We start from the raw sequence: 14,107 nt of genomic DNA on the forward strand, positions 1-14,107 counted from the left end.
TACAGGAGCATCAGAGAAAGGATTAGCTGGCTATCTCCAGAGGCAGAGTTCATTGAACTACCTTTGTCCTAGCGTTTTGACTATGAAACTGTTTTCACAAAATTTTACAATATGTATGTATACACACACACACGCACGATTTGTCATTCTAACTTCAGTTCACAAATACGGTAATATATAACTTCTAATGTTTATTCTAAAATTGCACTGTGATTTCCTCTTTAACCTATGAGTTCCTTAGGAGTGTATTTTTAAAGTTTCTAAGCCTAGGAAATTTTGTTTTTAGTTTAAAGTTTTCTTTCTTATTCCTAAGTTAACAGTTCATGGTAGGAGAAATTTGATCAAGATGAAACGGACTTTTAAAAATATGCTGAGACTTCATTGTACCTATTACATTGTTAATTTTTGTAAGTCCTCTGTATGTGTTTAAAACCAATGTTATTTCCTATACAAGGCTTTCTATTGGGCAAAACTAGTAAATTTTTTGCTGTTCACATCAGATTATTAATGGCTATTAAGTTTATTGTCTGCTTGATGCACACATTTATGAAAGGTATGCTATCAAACTAAAATTATGGTATGTTTATTTTGGTCGTTTTGTAACTTTTGCTTTTCTTTTATATTTTATTTATTTATTTGAGAGTGAGCAAAAGTGAGAGAGCTCACAGAGGGAGAGGGAGAAGCAGATTCACCTCTGAGCAGAGGTGGGGCTCGATCCCAGGATCCTGGGATCATGACCTGAGCCGAAGGCAGACACCTAACCAACTAAGCCACCCAGGGTGCCCCATAACTTTTGCTTTTCGTATTACAAATCCACATTGTTAGGTTCACGATTTTTTTTTTTCCTTTTCTTTTTAAACAAGTTCATGATTCTTAAATCTTAGTGGACTTTTATGGACTTTGCCATGAATTCTAACTCGTTCTCATTGTAGTTTCACTACTTCATTCAGTAAATCTTTTTCCATCATTTTATTTTCATTCTTTACTGTTTGTAGTCATCTCTATTGTAAAACTTTATATAGTAAGTATGAAGTTTTAAAATACCTGACAGTCTTCTATGTAATTAACTAGTTATTTTAATCACCCTGGAAATTATTTTCTTTATTCCTTTTTTCTTCAGCTGTTTTAGAAACTATATATTAACAAATTAGTGATTGATCTTGATTTATTTTAATAGCTTCATTGAGGTACAATTGACATACCATAAACTGTATATATTTAAAACTTATAATTTGTTAAGTTTTGACATGTATAAGTTCACAAAACCATCCTCAAAATCAAGATAATAAACATACCTATAATCCCCCCACATTCTCCATGCCCTTCATGTTTTTCTCTTTATTCTTTTTAAAGATTTATTTATTTGAGAGAGAGAGAGAGAGCATGAGCAGGGGAAGGAGCAGACTCCCCGCTGAGCAGGGAGCCTGACATGGGGCTCGATCCCAGGATCTTGAGATCATGACTTAAGCCGAAGGCAGATGCTTAACTGACTGAGCCACCCAGGTGCCCCGATTTTTCTCCTTATTCTTGAAGCTAGTTTCACCATCATTGCTAGGTGTGGACTAATTTTTACCATCTTCCTATGTAATGGAAGTGCACTTTTCAATTGAGAACTTTGGAAACCTCTCAGCCATTTTCAGGTATCGCTACTCAGCTACTCCCTTTATTTTATTTTTTAAAGATTTTATTTATTTATTAGAGAGAGAGAGAGAGAGAGCATGAGAGGGTAGAGGGTCAGAGGGAGAAGCAGACTCCCCACTGAGTGGGGAGCCCGATGTGGGACTCAATCCTGGGACTCCAGGATCACAACCTGAGCTGAAGGCAGTCACTTAACCAACTGAGCCACCCAGGCACCCTCAGACACTCCCTTTATTATTTTTTTCCTTCTGGAACTGTTAGTTATATATTAGAAGCTCTCAAACAATTCTCTATGTATCCTCACTGCTTTCGTACTTTTATTATTCATATTTATCTCTCTACTTCATTCTGGATGGATTCCTAAAGCTTATTCTATTCAGGATCTTAGTTCAGTCAGTAACTTTATTTTCTCATTTCCAAGGCTCTTTTTCATATCCACTTGTTTGTATATCTCATTTTTTATTTCCTAGTATTTTTAAATGTTAGAATTCATTTATATTTTGGTAAATGAAATGTACTGATTTTAAGATATCTTCCAGATGTCTCTATTATTTTAAATTTATATGGAGTGGGCGCCTGGGTGGCTCAGTCGTTAAGCGTCTGCCTTCGGCTCAGGTCATGATCCCAGAGTCCTGGGATCGAGCCCCGCATCGGGCTCCCTCCTCGGGGGGAAGCCTGTTTCTCCCTCTCCCACTCCCGCTGCTTGTGTTCCTGCTCTCGCTGTCTCTCTCTGTCAAATAAATAAAAATCTTTAAATTTATATGGAGTGAATTCATCTTCTGATTTTGTTTTGTTGGCTCACTTAAACTTAGATCTCCTAATGGGTTTTGGAATTACAGTCTACAGGATCATTTAGAAGGGAGTGGGTAGAGTTTCTGTGTATACGTGAGAACATGTGCACATCCAACTATTCCTTCTAGCTGTTTTGCAATTGTGTCTACCTGATTCCCTAGAACCCTCAAGTCCATAATCAAGTCCTATGTAGTTCAGTGCTCCTTCACCCCTACCCCACCCTGTGTTAGTGGGTATATCACAGATCCAAGTATTAAGCCACAGAACAGCTTGATCTGGATAGAGAAAATGCAAAAGCAAGATCAAATCCCTGCCCTGGCAGGGGTTCAGTCTATGAGGGAAGCAGGCAGGTTACAGCTGAATGCAAAGAGTGCTATTAGAGAAAGGTATTTAGAGGATGTGCTGACATTGTGCACATACCTCAAATGTTCCCGGTGTTGAGACTGAATGGTGGAACAAGGAGTTAGGAAGATGAGGGAGCAGTCATGAGAATATGATGCACTTGGGAAAGATAAGAGTCATTTGGTAAAAGTGAAGTTCATACGGTGAATAAGTAACAAGCTTAAGCTGAAAAGGCAGGTCTGGGTCAGCTCGGAGGTTTTTTCCTAATGTCATGTTAGAGTTTCCATTTATAATAAAATCGGAGACTTCTAAAAATATTTTTTGAGAATAACCGAGTTGCATTTTAGGAAGACCAATCTGTTACAAGGGTGATGAATCCACTGCAGGAAAAAACCGTTAATAAAAACACTAAAATTTTTAAAAAGTTGGCTTAAGTTAGTGGTGATGGTAGAGATAAAGAAGGGCATTTGGGAGGAATTTAGGAGACAGGTTGGGTGTAGGAAAACCCAGGATCATTATCAGATTTACAGCTTTGGGGATTAGTTAGTATAACTTTAGAGGTGGGAAATACAAGAGAGTGTAAGGAAGAGGTGCAGAGGGAGGGTTGATATGGATGAGGAGTCTTATTCTGGGCATTTTGTGTTTGAGATGCCTGTGGAAGTCAGAAATACTCGGGAGGAAGCTGAACTATGGATATGGACTTGTAGATTTGAAAGTCATCAGCACCTAAGAGATAACACATGACATTACTACACAAGCTGTGGCTCAGGGGAGAGATGGGCAGACACATACAGCTAGCTGTTAGTTTTTTTGGGGGGAGTTGCTTCTTCCCCACTCTTGGTATTTTTTTTCCATTTAGGAAAGCACAGCACTCCTAATCTCTGTGCTTCCTCATTCACTTTGCTCAGGTCTAGTGCACATCACCAGGTTCTCCAATATTAATTAGTTAAGGCTAAATGAGGTCATAGGGTTGGGGCCCTAATCCAATAGGATTGGTGTCCTTCTAGTAAGAGGAAGAAACACCGGAGATCCCCCCGCCCCCACCCTGTACCCAGAGAAAAAGTCATATGAGGACCAGGGAACCAGTTCTCATCAGATACCAACCCTGCTGGCACCTTGATCTTGGGACTTTTAGCCTTCAGAACTGTAAGAAGATAAGTTTCTGTGGTTTAAGCCCCCTAGTCTGTAGCATTTTCTTATAGCAGCCTGAGCTAATACACCCATAATATATGAAACTTTTATCACAAGAAGCTTTATTACAAAATGGAGGACAGAAAAGGCTTAAAGGAAAAGGCCTAACCTCAACTGCACAGGATGACTGACTAGAATGCTTTCAAACAGAGCTTTCCTGCCTCCAGTTTCTCCACTCACTAGATCAAATGTTCTGAAACTTTTCAAACAAGTTCACTTGAGAAGACCGTCACTCAGTACATCTGGGGAGGGTCCCCAGGGCCTGCATTTTCAACATGTATCCCAAGCAGGCACAGAGTTGTCCTGAGGTACGCTGGTGAAGAGGCCAGCCAAGGCTGACATCCAGCCCACACGCGCCCCGGCACAGGTTACGGAAAGTGTCTTTTTCTTTGCACAAACGCACACTGACTCACCGAGAGGCTTGCGCCTACAGGAACGTACCAACCAGAGGTGGCACTTATCCTTTTTGTATAAACACTGATTTGTAGGGTGCCCTTGGATCCAGCTGATTCAGGTAATCCACGACCACCATGTACTACAAAAATGGAAAATTTACATAGACCCCAAGGATTCCCTAAGGAAGCAAATCTATACATTTTTGTAGGAATGATGTTAAAAGATTGACAGTCCAAGAGACAGATGAAGGTTTGCTAGAACAGGCTGGAAAATCACCTTATAATGATAGATTAAGCCATAGAACAAAAAATGGAGTGATGTCTTGGACTGGCAGTATTTTTTCCTTTGGTATTTACCTAAGAGACCCCAATATTAAGGCAAGTATGTTTCTTGGAGAATTTACATACACTATTGAAATGCAGAGGGGTTAGATACAAGTCATTGCTTGTTACTCGCAATGGTGGGCTTTTAGATGATTTAAATTAATCCAGAGGGAAATGACACTTATGTGTGCCATTGTTAACAAAGGAGATGGTAGATGACATTTATTTTTGGCAATAGAGAGAAATCCTCCCGAGACGCAGATGCTCTCTCACCACGTGAGAGAAAATGAAAATTCACTATGAGAAAACTGAAAATCTCAACACAAATTTAAATGAGGAGGCCTGGTAATAGGGAGCAGAAAGAAAATGTTCCTTCCATGACTGGCAGGCCTTGCCCATGGGGACTACAGAGGGGAGATGCCTCTTTTTTTACGTCTGGATTATTTGGAATCTTCGTAAAGGAGCCGTCACGCCGCCCTGCCGGCTCTGCAGCTGGCCAGTGTATCTGAGGTCAGCGTTTTGTGAATTCCTTATCCAGCTTATGCCATGGATCCAAGAGCTGCTAGCTCCGCCTAAAAGCTGTCGCTGCTTCCTTTCTGCGCGGCTTGACCTAGACACTGAAGGGCTTTTCCCTGGCATGTACCGCAACATGGGTGTTGAGTGCCCCCATGTACGTAAAGCTCCTTCCACATTCATCACAAGAAAAAGGCCTCTCCCCTCTGTGATGGTGCAGATGGGTCTTCAAACTTCTCTTCTGGAGGAACCCCTTGCCACATTCAGAGCACCTGAAGGGCTTCTCTCCACTATGCGTATGCAAGTGGACCTTCAAACTTCCCCTTATGCAGTAGCTCTTGTCACACTCGGGACACTGGAAGGGCTTCTCACCACTATGGACTCGAATGTGTTCAGTGAGCCTGTACTGCTGAGTGAAACTTTTGCCACATTTAACACAGGAGAATGGCTTTTTGTCACTGTGCTGGAGCAGGTGGCTTTTCAAATTTCCTTTGAGACGGAAACTTTTATTGCACTCAGGACACTGGAAGGGTTTCTCTCCACTGTGGATTCTCTTATGTTCAGTGAGCTGAGACTGCTGAGTATAGGTCTTACCACACTCGCCACATGCAAAGGGCTTCTCGCCCCTGTGTATCCGCTGGTGGAATTTCATGGAGGCCTTCCAGAAAAAGCTCTTGTCACACTCAGGACACTGGAAAGGCTCCTCCCCACTGTGAAGTCTCATGTGCTCAGTGAGGTGCGAGTGTCGGCTGAAGCTCCGGCTGCACTCAGAACAGGAGAATGGCTTTTCTTTGGTGTGGACCTTGAGGTGCTCCGTGAGCCTCGACTGCCGAGGAAAGGTCTTTTTGCACTCGTCACAGGAGAATTCCTTTTGCCTATTGTGGACTCTGCTATGGCGAGTGAGCTTAGAGGGCCGGGTGAACCTCTTGCCACACTCCCCACAGGAGAATGGCTTCTCCTCACTATGTAAACGCTGGTGGGCCTTCATGGCATTCTTCCAAGAGAAGCTCCTGTCACACTCTGGACACTGGAAGGGTTTCTTCCCACTGTGCTGAAACAGATGGGCTTTTAGGCTCCTCTTTAGGCGGAAACTTTTCTTACACTCGGGACACTGGAAGGGCTTCTCTCCCGTATGAACTCTGATATGTTCAGTGAGTTTCGTCTTGTGTGTGAATTTCCTACCACATTCGTCACAAGAAAATGGCTTCTCTCCACTGTGTATCCTCTGGTGGGCCTTCATGGCAGCCTTCCGGGAGAAGCTTCTGCCACATTCTGGACAATGGAAGGGCTTCTTCTCATTGTGTTGGCAAAGATGGGCCTTCAAACTTCTCTGCTGGCGGAAGCTTCTGTTACACTCTGGACATTGGAAAGGCTTCTCCCCAGTGTGCACCCTGAGGTGCTCAGTGAGCTTGCATTGCTCAGTGAAACCCTTGCCACACTGCTCACAGGAAAATGGTTTCTCCCTTTTGTGCAAACACAGATGCTTCTTCAATGTGGCTTTACACTGGAAGGTCTTGTCACATTCAGGGCATGGAAAGGGCCGCTGCCCCGTGTGAACAACCTGGTGGTGAGTGATCAGGCTGCATTTGAGATAGTAGCTCTTCTCACACTTGCCACACTGGAAACGCTTCTTCTTACACAGGATCATCCGGTTCCACCTGAGTTCAGGGTTCCCTCTGGATTTGTTTTTGTGCTTTGAATATTTACAGGGCTGGCTCTTAGCGTGGTTTCTTTTGTGCTTTACCAAGTCCCTCTTTAGCTGAAAGACCTTCCCACAGACAAAGCAGGAATAAAATCTTGGTCCTGGTGGAATTTCCAAGTGACCTGGAGTATCTACCAGCTTATGCCATGGATTGCTCTTATCCTGATTAGATGCTCTAAGGTCGAGGTTTTTATGTACAATCCCTATTTCTTGGAGACTTGGATGCTGTAAGGTGGCTCTTTGATCTGATAAGATCTTTCTTTCCTCCCCTGGTAAGGTAGCACATGAACCCTGCTTTAGGAGACCATTTAAATGGCCTTCCTCCTCTTTTGCCCTGAGAGTTCCTTGGTCACCTGGAGAGAAAAAAAGAAGACCCACCCTTACCAGTAATGTGTCTGTGCTATGGTGGGGTCAAGAATTGTGTTCACATCTCTAACAGCACAGGAAAAGGAATCTGATTGATTTTGATAACTCTGTGCATCTCCCTGCCACAGGTAAATTATATTTAACTTTGATATGTAAATCCTTCTGTTATGTGTTAAGAAATGGCTTAGTGTGGGGAAAAAAAATTGCAGGCAAATATATCTTGTGAACTTATGGATGACCCTCAGAGGCTAAGCAGAAGTTGAAAGAAAATAAAGATGAGTTAGTCTGAGAATATGACCATTTTATTTCCTTAAATCTGTTAAATAAGGCTTTGGGTCATATTCTTGCCCCTTCTACCACAGATTTCAGGAAAAGCTTTCTGGAAGAAATGCTAATAGGTATCTTTTTTAGGAATGTCAAATGGCAATTGACTAAATTCACAAAGAACACTATGGAGATAATTCCCTTTTCCAAGAACTCTGCATTATAAGAAAGGTATTAATATAAGCCCAGTCAGTGCTGTTCCCAAAGTAAAAGCCACGAGGACAGGAAACGGGGAGCTGAGTTAGCACCTTATTCTCACCCACAAAAACTGGAGAGAACAATTTCAGATGCTCACTGGAGCCTCTATATCTCAGAACTGCTTTTTCTCCCACCTGTTGAACTGGGTCCTGGGGTTCTCCTTTTTTAAGTCTCTTAACACAGGAGGAAAATTCACCTGTCAGGAAGGGCGGGCCTATCCCCAGAGAAGGACTCTGATTATGCTCTGTGGTCATCTTAACAACAACACAGATTATGTTTCCAACCGGGTGATGTCATTTAGTAAGTTAGCGCTCCACAGCTGATGTCTAGATCATACTTACCTGTCTCCTTGAATCCTATTTCTTATCACTTACTATTTATGCCAGGCAGAGAAGCAGTTGTGATTACTGGGTGAGTGCCACCTGGCACGAAGGGAACATTACTTTCTAGGGATAGCCACTAAAGTTGTCCATTCTTTGTTATTCAGAAACCTTTCTAGGTCCTCCCTTTCTATAGGATGAAGTCAAACTTCCACCTTGGCATTCCTAGCCTCAGATAAACTGGCATTAATTTATGTTTCCCCTTCTCTATCTCCCATACCATCCCAAGAGTAACATTCAGCTATACATTTTCTAAATACAATAGGCTTGTTCCCACCTCTGAGCCTCAGCTCATGTGTGACCCCTGCTGATCTCTGTCTAACCAAATCTGCCCATTCTTTGCTATTTAAATCCTAATTCCTTAGAAGTCCTCCTGGGAAACTGCTATCTCTACTCCACTCATTCTCCTCTAAATCCCTATAGCACTACTACCACTGCCACTTACTATTTTATTAAATTGTATACAGTCCCATTTTATAGATGACTAGTCCAACAGTTCAATATAATCGACTAACTTAACTGCCATGTCAGGTCAGTAAGACAATAAACTCCTATAGGAGAATATACATATAGATATATAGATCTCTCCATCCCACCCCCAGCCTAAGTAATAACTGACAGTCCTATGAACATGGTAGGGACTCAATAATCATTAGATGAATGAAATAAGAGACGGTGGCAATGAAATAAAGTCCTTGGGAATTCTTTTATTCTTTTGATGGACCTAACCATACATCCCTGGGTTCAAATCCCCTCCTCTTCACGAGAATCCTTTGACTTCCAGGGACTTAGAAGATCTCCATTTAATAAAACATTAGCATAGTCTAAAAAATGACCTATTCCTTTAAGTATCTAAAGTGTTATAAAGTGTTTCCAATGTTTTCCTTATGATAAAAGGAATTCAAAAAGGAATCCTTCAAAAGGAACTTAAAAAAAAGCCCAAGTTCTAAAAATCTGTACAATAAAAAATAATACGTTATACCAAATTGGACACTTTTCCATTTCTCTCTATTCAAATGGACACAATGGTGTGATGGAGAAGGTGGTTGTTCCTCAGGACTTGACAAGAGGGTCCTTTACTTGCTCTTTTACAGATACTTCTTTCCAGGGTCATAATTTTTTTTTTTTTAATAAAACATACACAACTTCCCTCTTTATAAAAAGTAATACATTCTTATGTTTGTTTCCCACTTGAATAAAAAAACCTAACATTCTCCAACAAAACAATGTTTCTTATTCGCTATGTCCAGCTGCCTATCCAGAAAGATTCAGGAAAATGAAATGAGTCCTGACCCTAAATCCATCATACTCACCAAAATACGCCAACTTTCCAGTCTTCTGCAAGTCCCACTGCTCATCAGTAGAAGGGCTAAGTGTCATGTTTTTCTCCAAGGGTCCCTGGTCTCTGATTAACAGCATTCTCCCTTGTTCTATCCAGGAGATCAAATCTGGCTTGGAAAAAACGCCACCTGCAAAGAGAGACCACATAGACTCAGTCTAGGTTTACCTGAGTACTTCACTAAACGTGATTTTCACAGTTAACTTGGATTCCTGAAGATACATCATCAAAGTTAGGTCAAAAAAATTGAAACCCTTGAAATTACATGAATGACAATAAAATATAACCTAACCAAAACTGTTTAGCTTAAACGTCCTCTGCAATATTTCACAAAATTAAAGGAAACAGAGAAGTTAAGGGCGATGATTTTTTTTTTTTAAGATTTTATTTATTTGTTAACAGAGAGAGAGACAGCAAGAGAGGGAACACAAGCAGGGGGAGCGGGAGAGGGAGAAGCAGGCTTCCCGCCGAGCAGGGAGCCGGATGTGGGACTTGATCCCAGGACCCTGGGATCATGACCTGAGCTGAAGGCAGACGCTTAACGACTGAGCCACCCAGGCGCCGAAGGGCGATGATTTTTAACAACAGATCCGGGCAGAAAGCATTAACAAATGATCATTATGAGAACAATAAAAAGCAAAATCACAGGGGGTCAAGAAGGGAGCCCGATCACTAAACACCTCTGACTAGACATCCAAGGAAATTAACTACTGAGGTACAGTGAAGGAACCAGGAAGTTCTTCAATGACAGCGATTATGAAGGAGGAGAGAGTAATGTGTCTAATGACATAAGCATGAAGGGAAGGAGGGTGGTTATAAGGCAATGGAGTGATTTTAGAAGATGCAACGGATACTATGTAGTAGCGTTAAAAATGTAGATTCCTGGGCCTGAGGCTGGACCTGCTGAATCCTAATCTGTGGGGCTGATATCTGGATGTCCTGTAAAGAAAATCATTTGTAGCGTGCCTGGGTGGCTCAGTCTGTTAAACATCTGCCTTCAGCTCAGGTCATGATCCCAGGGTCCAGGATCGAGTCCCGCATCGGGCTCCCCACTCAGTGGGGAGTCTGCTTCTCCCTCTTCCTCTGCCCCTCCCCCTGCTTGTGCTCTCTCTCTCTCTCTCAAAAAATAAATAAATAAATAAAATCTTAAAAAAAAGAAAAGAATTTGTAAATAATGCCCTTTGGGTTTTAAAATGTGGGAAAATCAGACTGGATTTTCCAAGCCCACGGACACTAGTTATTATAACTCCAAACTCAACACTGGATTAGCACATGGCTCTAGTTTCTTGTACCTTACTGGCCTCAGACTGCTTAGCCTAAACTCCAAAAGTTGAGGTGTCCCGGTGCTCTGTCCTATCTACATTTCTCCCTAGATGATCCCATGTAGCCCTCAGGTTTAAAACACTAGATTTGTGAATCCAGTCCTGATCTTCACTTGAAATTCTGGTCTCGCATACCCAATTATATGTATTTCCATATAAATATCTAATAAGCATCTCAAACTTAAGGCTCTCTCCCCAAGCTTCGTCCTGTCAGTGAATAAAGCCATTGCCTTCAACATACTTGAGCCAAAAATCTAGTTGATTTTTCTTTCACCCTGAGGCTCCATATCCAATCCACCAGCAAACTCTCAAATGCTACCTCCAAAAGATATCCAGAGCCCATCTACTTCTCTTTGCATTACTAACTACCTGGTTCAGCTGCCATAAAGCCTCACCTGCCCTGCTGAGATTCTTTTTTTTTTTTTTTTTAAGATTTTATTTATTTGACAGAGAGAGACACAGCGAGAGAGGGAATACAAGCAGGGGGAGTGGGAGAGGGAGAAGCAGACTTCCCACTGAGCAGAAAGCCCAACATGGGACTCCATCCCAGGACCCTGGGATCATGACCCGAGCCGAAGGCAGACACGCAACGACTGAGCCACCCAGGCGCCTCCCTGCTGAGATTCTTGGCTGGTGTCCTTCTTTTCATTGCTGTGCACTGCTATGTGCACTGCTATTCATTCTCCCCATAGCAATTCAAGTAATTGTTTTTTTTTTTTTTAAAGATTTTATTTATTTGACAGAGAGAAACACAGCGAAAGAGGGAACACAAGCAGGGGGAGTGGGAGAGGGAGAAGCAGGCTTCCCGCCGAGCAGAGAGCCCGATGCGGGGCTCGATCCCAGGACGCTGGGATCATGACCCAAGCTGAAGGCAGACGCTTAACGACTGAGCCACCCAGGCGCCCCCAAGTAATTAATTGTTAAAACAAATTTTGACATGTTACTCCTGTGTAAATCCTCTCATCATCTTATCTTCCTTTCGTCTAGAATAAAATCCTAGAGGCCCTTTTCTCATTTGGTGTACCACTGTCCCCTTCTCCTAGCCTTCTACACATGTGCTCCAGCAGCCTCCCCGTGGCTCCCACCACACACTGAGCACATACATTCCAACCCCTGAACTTCTGCACTAGTCCTTCCTCTGCTTAGAATTCTCTTCCCCCGATTTCACACAATGGACTCATCTTGTCCTTCGTATCTCAGATGGGAGAGGTTTATAAACCCCAAAGGAAGGAGAGAATGCCACAGGCTACACTGAGATCAGCTATTAAAATGAAAATAGAAATGGTTTTAATGATACAAGAATGAATTCAAGCAAGTTGGATAAACAGCAAGGTATAATCTCCACAAATTTCTCTTCAAATCTGCTCCCTGAGTATTTCTCTAGGGATACCTAAATGTCCTATCCCCACTGCTCTTTCTCCCTCTACCAGGGAACAATTTTCCCAGATCTTATGAGGATAGAAAATTCATCCTATTTAGGCAACATAAGCAGGCATCAAAGTATCAGTTAAAAAATAAAAGAGTACACTTAAAAAAGAGAGAGACGAATTGATTATTTAATAATTTTAACTGTAGGAGAAACAAGGGAGGGTTTGTGTGAAAGAGACTGCAGAATTGATAAGACTGAGGGGTGCAGATACCACTAGATAAAAAGGGACAAGTTAAATATTCCCAGGCCATAATAGGAAGTTAAGGACATATTCTGAGTGTAAATTAAGCATAGAATTATATTCAGCCAGCCAATAGCTAATACAGAGCAGAAATCCTATTGGTATTAGGCAGGTTCCCCCAAAATGATTCCCTTGAAGCCCAGCTTACCCAGGGAATCAAGAGTCTCATAATTGGTCTTCATCACTTGCTGATACATTTCCTTCTGCCACTTCTCCAGGATCTCCCACTCTTGCTCCGAAAAATATAAGGCCACATCATCAAATGTCATCCTTACCTGGAATCACAAACCGTACATACATACATTTTCACTTTCAAGCTACTGTCTTCCAATGTCCATGTCTTTAAGAGACAAGAAGAAACTATACTAAAGTCTCCTTCTCTCTGGATGGTGCCATGAACAATGTAATAAAGGGGTCACAGAAGTCTATTGGACCCACATAGTGAATGAATGACTAGCAGACCTTTGAGCACATGGACCATCTAGAGAGGGATCCTTTACTTAGCAGCAAGCAGTTATTGCTACGCAAGACTTTTTAAAAAACTTTTTATTTTGAAATAATTACAGACTCATAGGAAGTTGCAAAGAGAGTACAGTCCAGAAAGGTTCCCTGTATCCTGTACCTGTTTCGGGAGGGGGTGAGAAGCAGAAGGGAAAATGCATTACTTTAGGGCGCCTGGGTGGCTCAGTTGGTTAAGCGACTGCCTTCGGCTCAGGTCATGATCCTGGAGTCCCAGGATCGAGTCCCACATCGGGCTTCCTGCTCGGCAGGGAGTCTGCTTCTCCCTCTGACCCTCCCCCCTCTCATGTGCTCTCTCTCTCTCTCTCATTCTCTCTGTCTCAAATAAATAAATAAAAAAAATCTTTAAAAAAAAAAAAAGAAAATGCATTACTTTAGTAAGATTATTAGATACGAAATTTCAGGAAGGGTAGAAGGAAAACTTGCATAGGTAAGCAGATTATACTTAACTGAATTTAACAGTTTCCTGGATTAAGCTCAGGATATGCGTTTCAAACTCTAAAACCAGCGTTCACATTTTCCATTAACAACCCCAACTGGTTTCACATTTTCTCTCATTTCCGAGAGGCAGCAGTCTCCGGTCCTCTCAGGCCCACTCTCCCTTCCCGTGACTTTTTTCATCCGTTTATACAGCTGACGTTCGCTGAGGCCACATTCACCAGCAGAGCACAGAACGAGAGCCCAAGAGAAACCACGACGTTCAAAGAGCCCCGACACAGGGCGGGAAAAAGCGGGTGACCTGAGGGGACGACCGGTAAAGACCCTGGATTTCTCGACTTGGCCCCTTTCTTCCGGCTCAACTGCAGAACAACTGGAGCACCTACACGGCGCCTTCACCGGCCAGGGGCTCGGAGCTCAGTCATGGGTCACCGACAGCCCCCCGCCGCCTCACTCCCCGACTCGGGACCCCACTCCAGACCGCGACAGGGACGAATCTCTACACAGCCCGCATCCTCCGCGGTCCCTCTTACCGGAGCCGGCTCGGCCATGGCCCTTCGCGCTCCCGCCGGGCCCCTGCCGAGGGCCCGGCCCCAGCCCTAGAGACGCCGAGCGCCCGGCGACCCCGCGGAACCTCCCTCGGCGCGCGGCCTC

The 14,107-nt window shown here is 42.9% G+C and overlaps 1 protein-coding gene across 1 annotated transcript; it reads right to left on the minus strand.

The window, feature by feature from the left end:
* Window positions 1-3,238: 3,238 nt before the first annotated feature.
* Window positions 3,239-14,107, minus strand: ZNF425 (zinc finger protein 425). The gene is made up of 4 exons (XM_036121062.2): window positions 13,987-14,107; window positions 12,645-12,771; window positions 9,479-9,634; window positions 3,239-7,250 (listed from the first exon to the last, which is right to left on the minus strand). The coding sequence occupies exons 1-4, from the start codon at window positions 14,002-14,004 to the stop codon at window positions 5,293-5,295; spliced, it is 2,259 nt and encodes a 752-aa protein (XP_035976955.1). The 5' UTR covers window positions 14,005-14,107; the 3' UTR covers window positions 3,239-5,292.

Source organism: Halichoerus grypus, chromosome 12, assembly GCF_964656455.1.
Source record: "Halichoerus grypus chromosome 12, mHalGry1.hap1.1, whole genome shotgun sequence".
NCBI lineage: Eukaryota > Metazoa > Chordata > Mammalia > Carnivora > Phocidae > Halichoerus > Halichoerus grypus.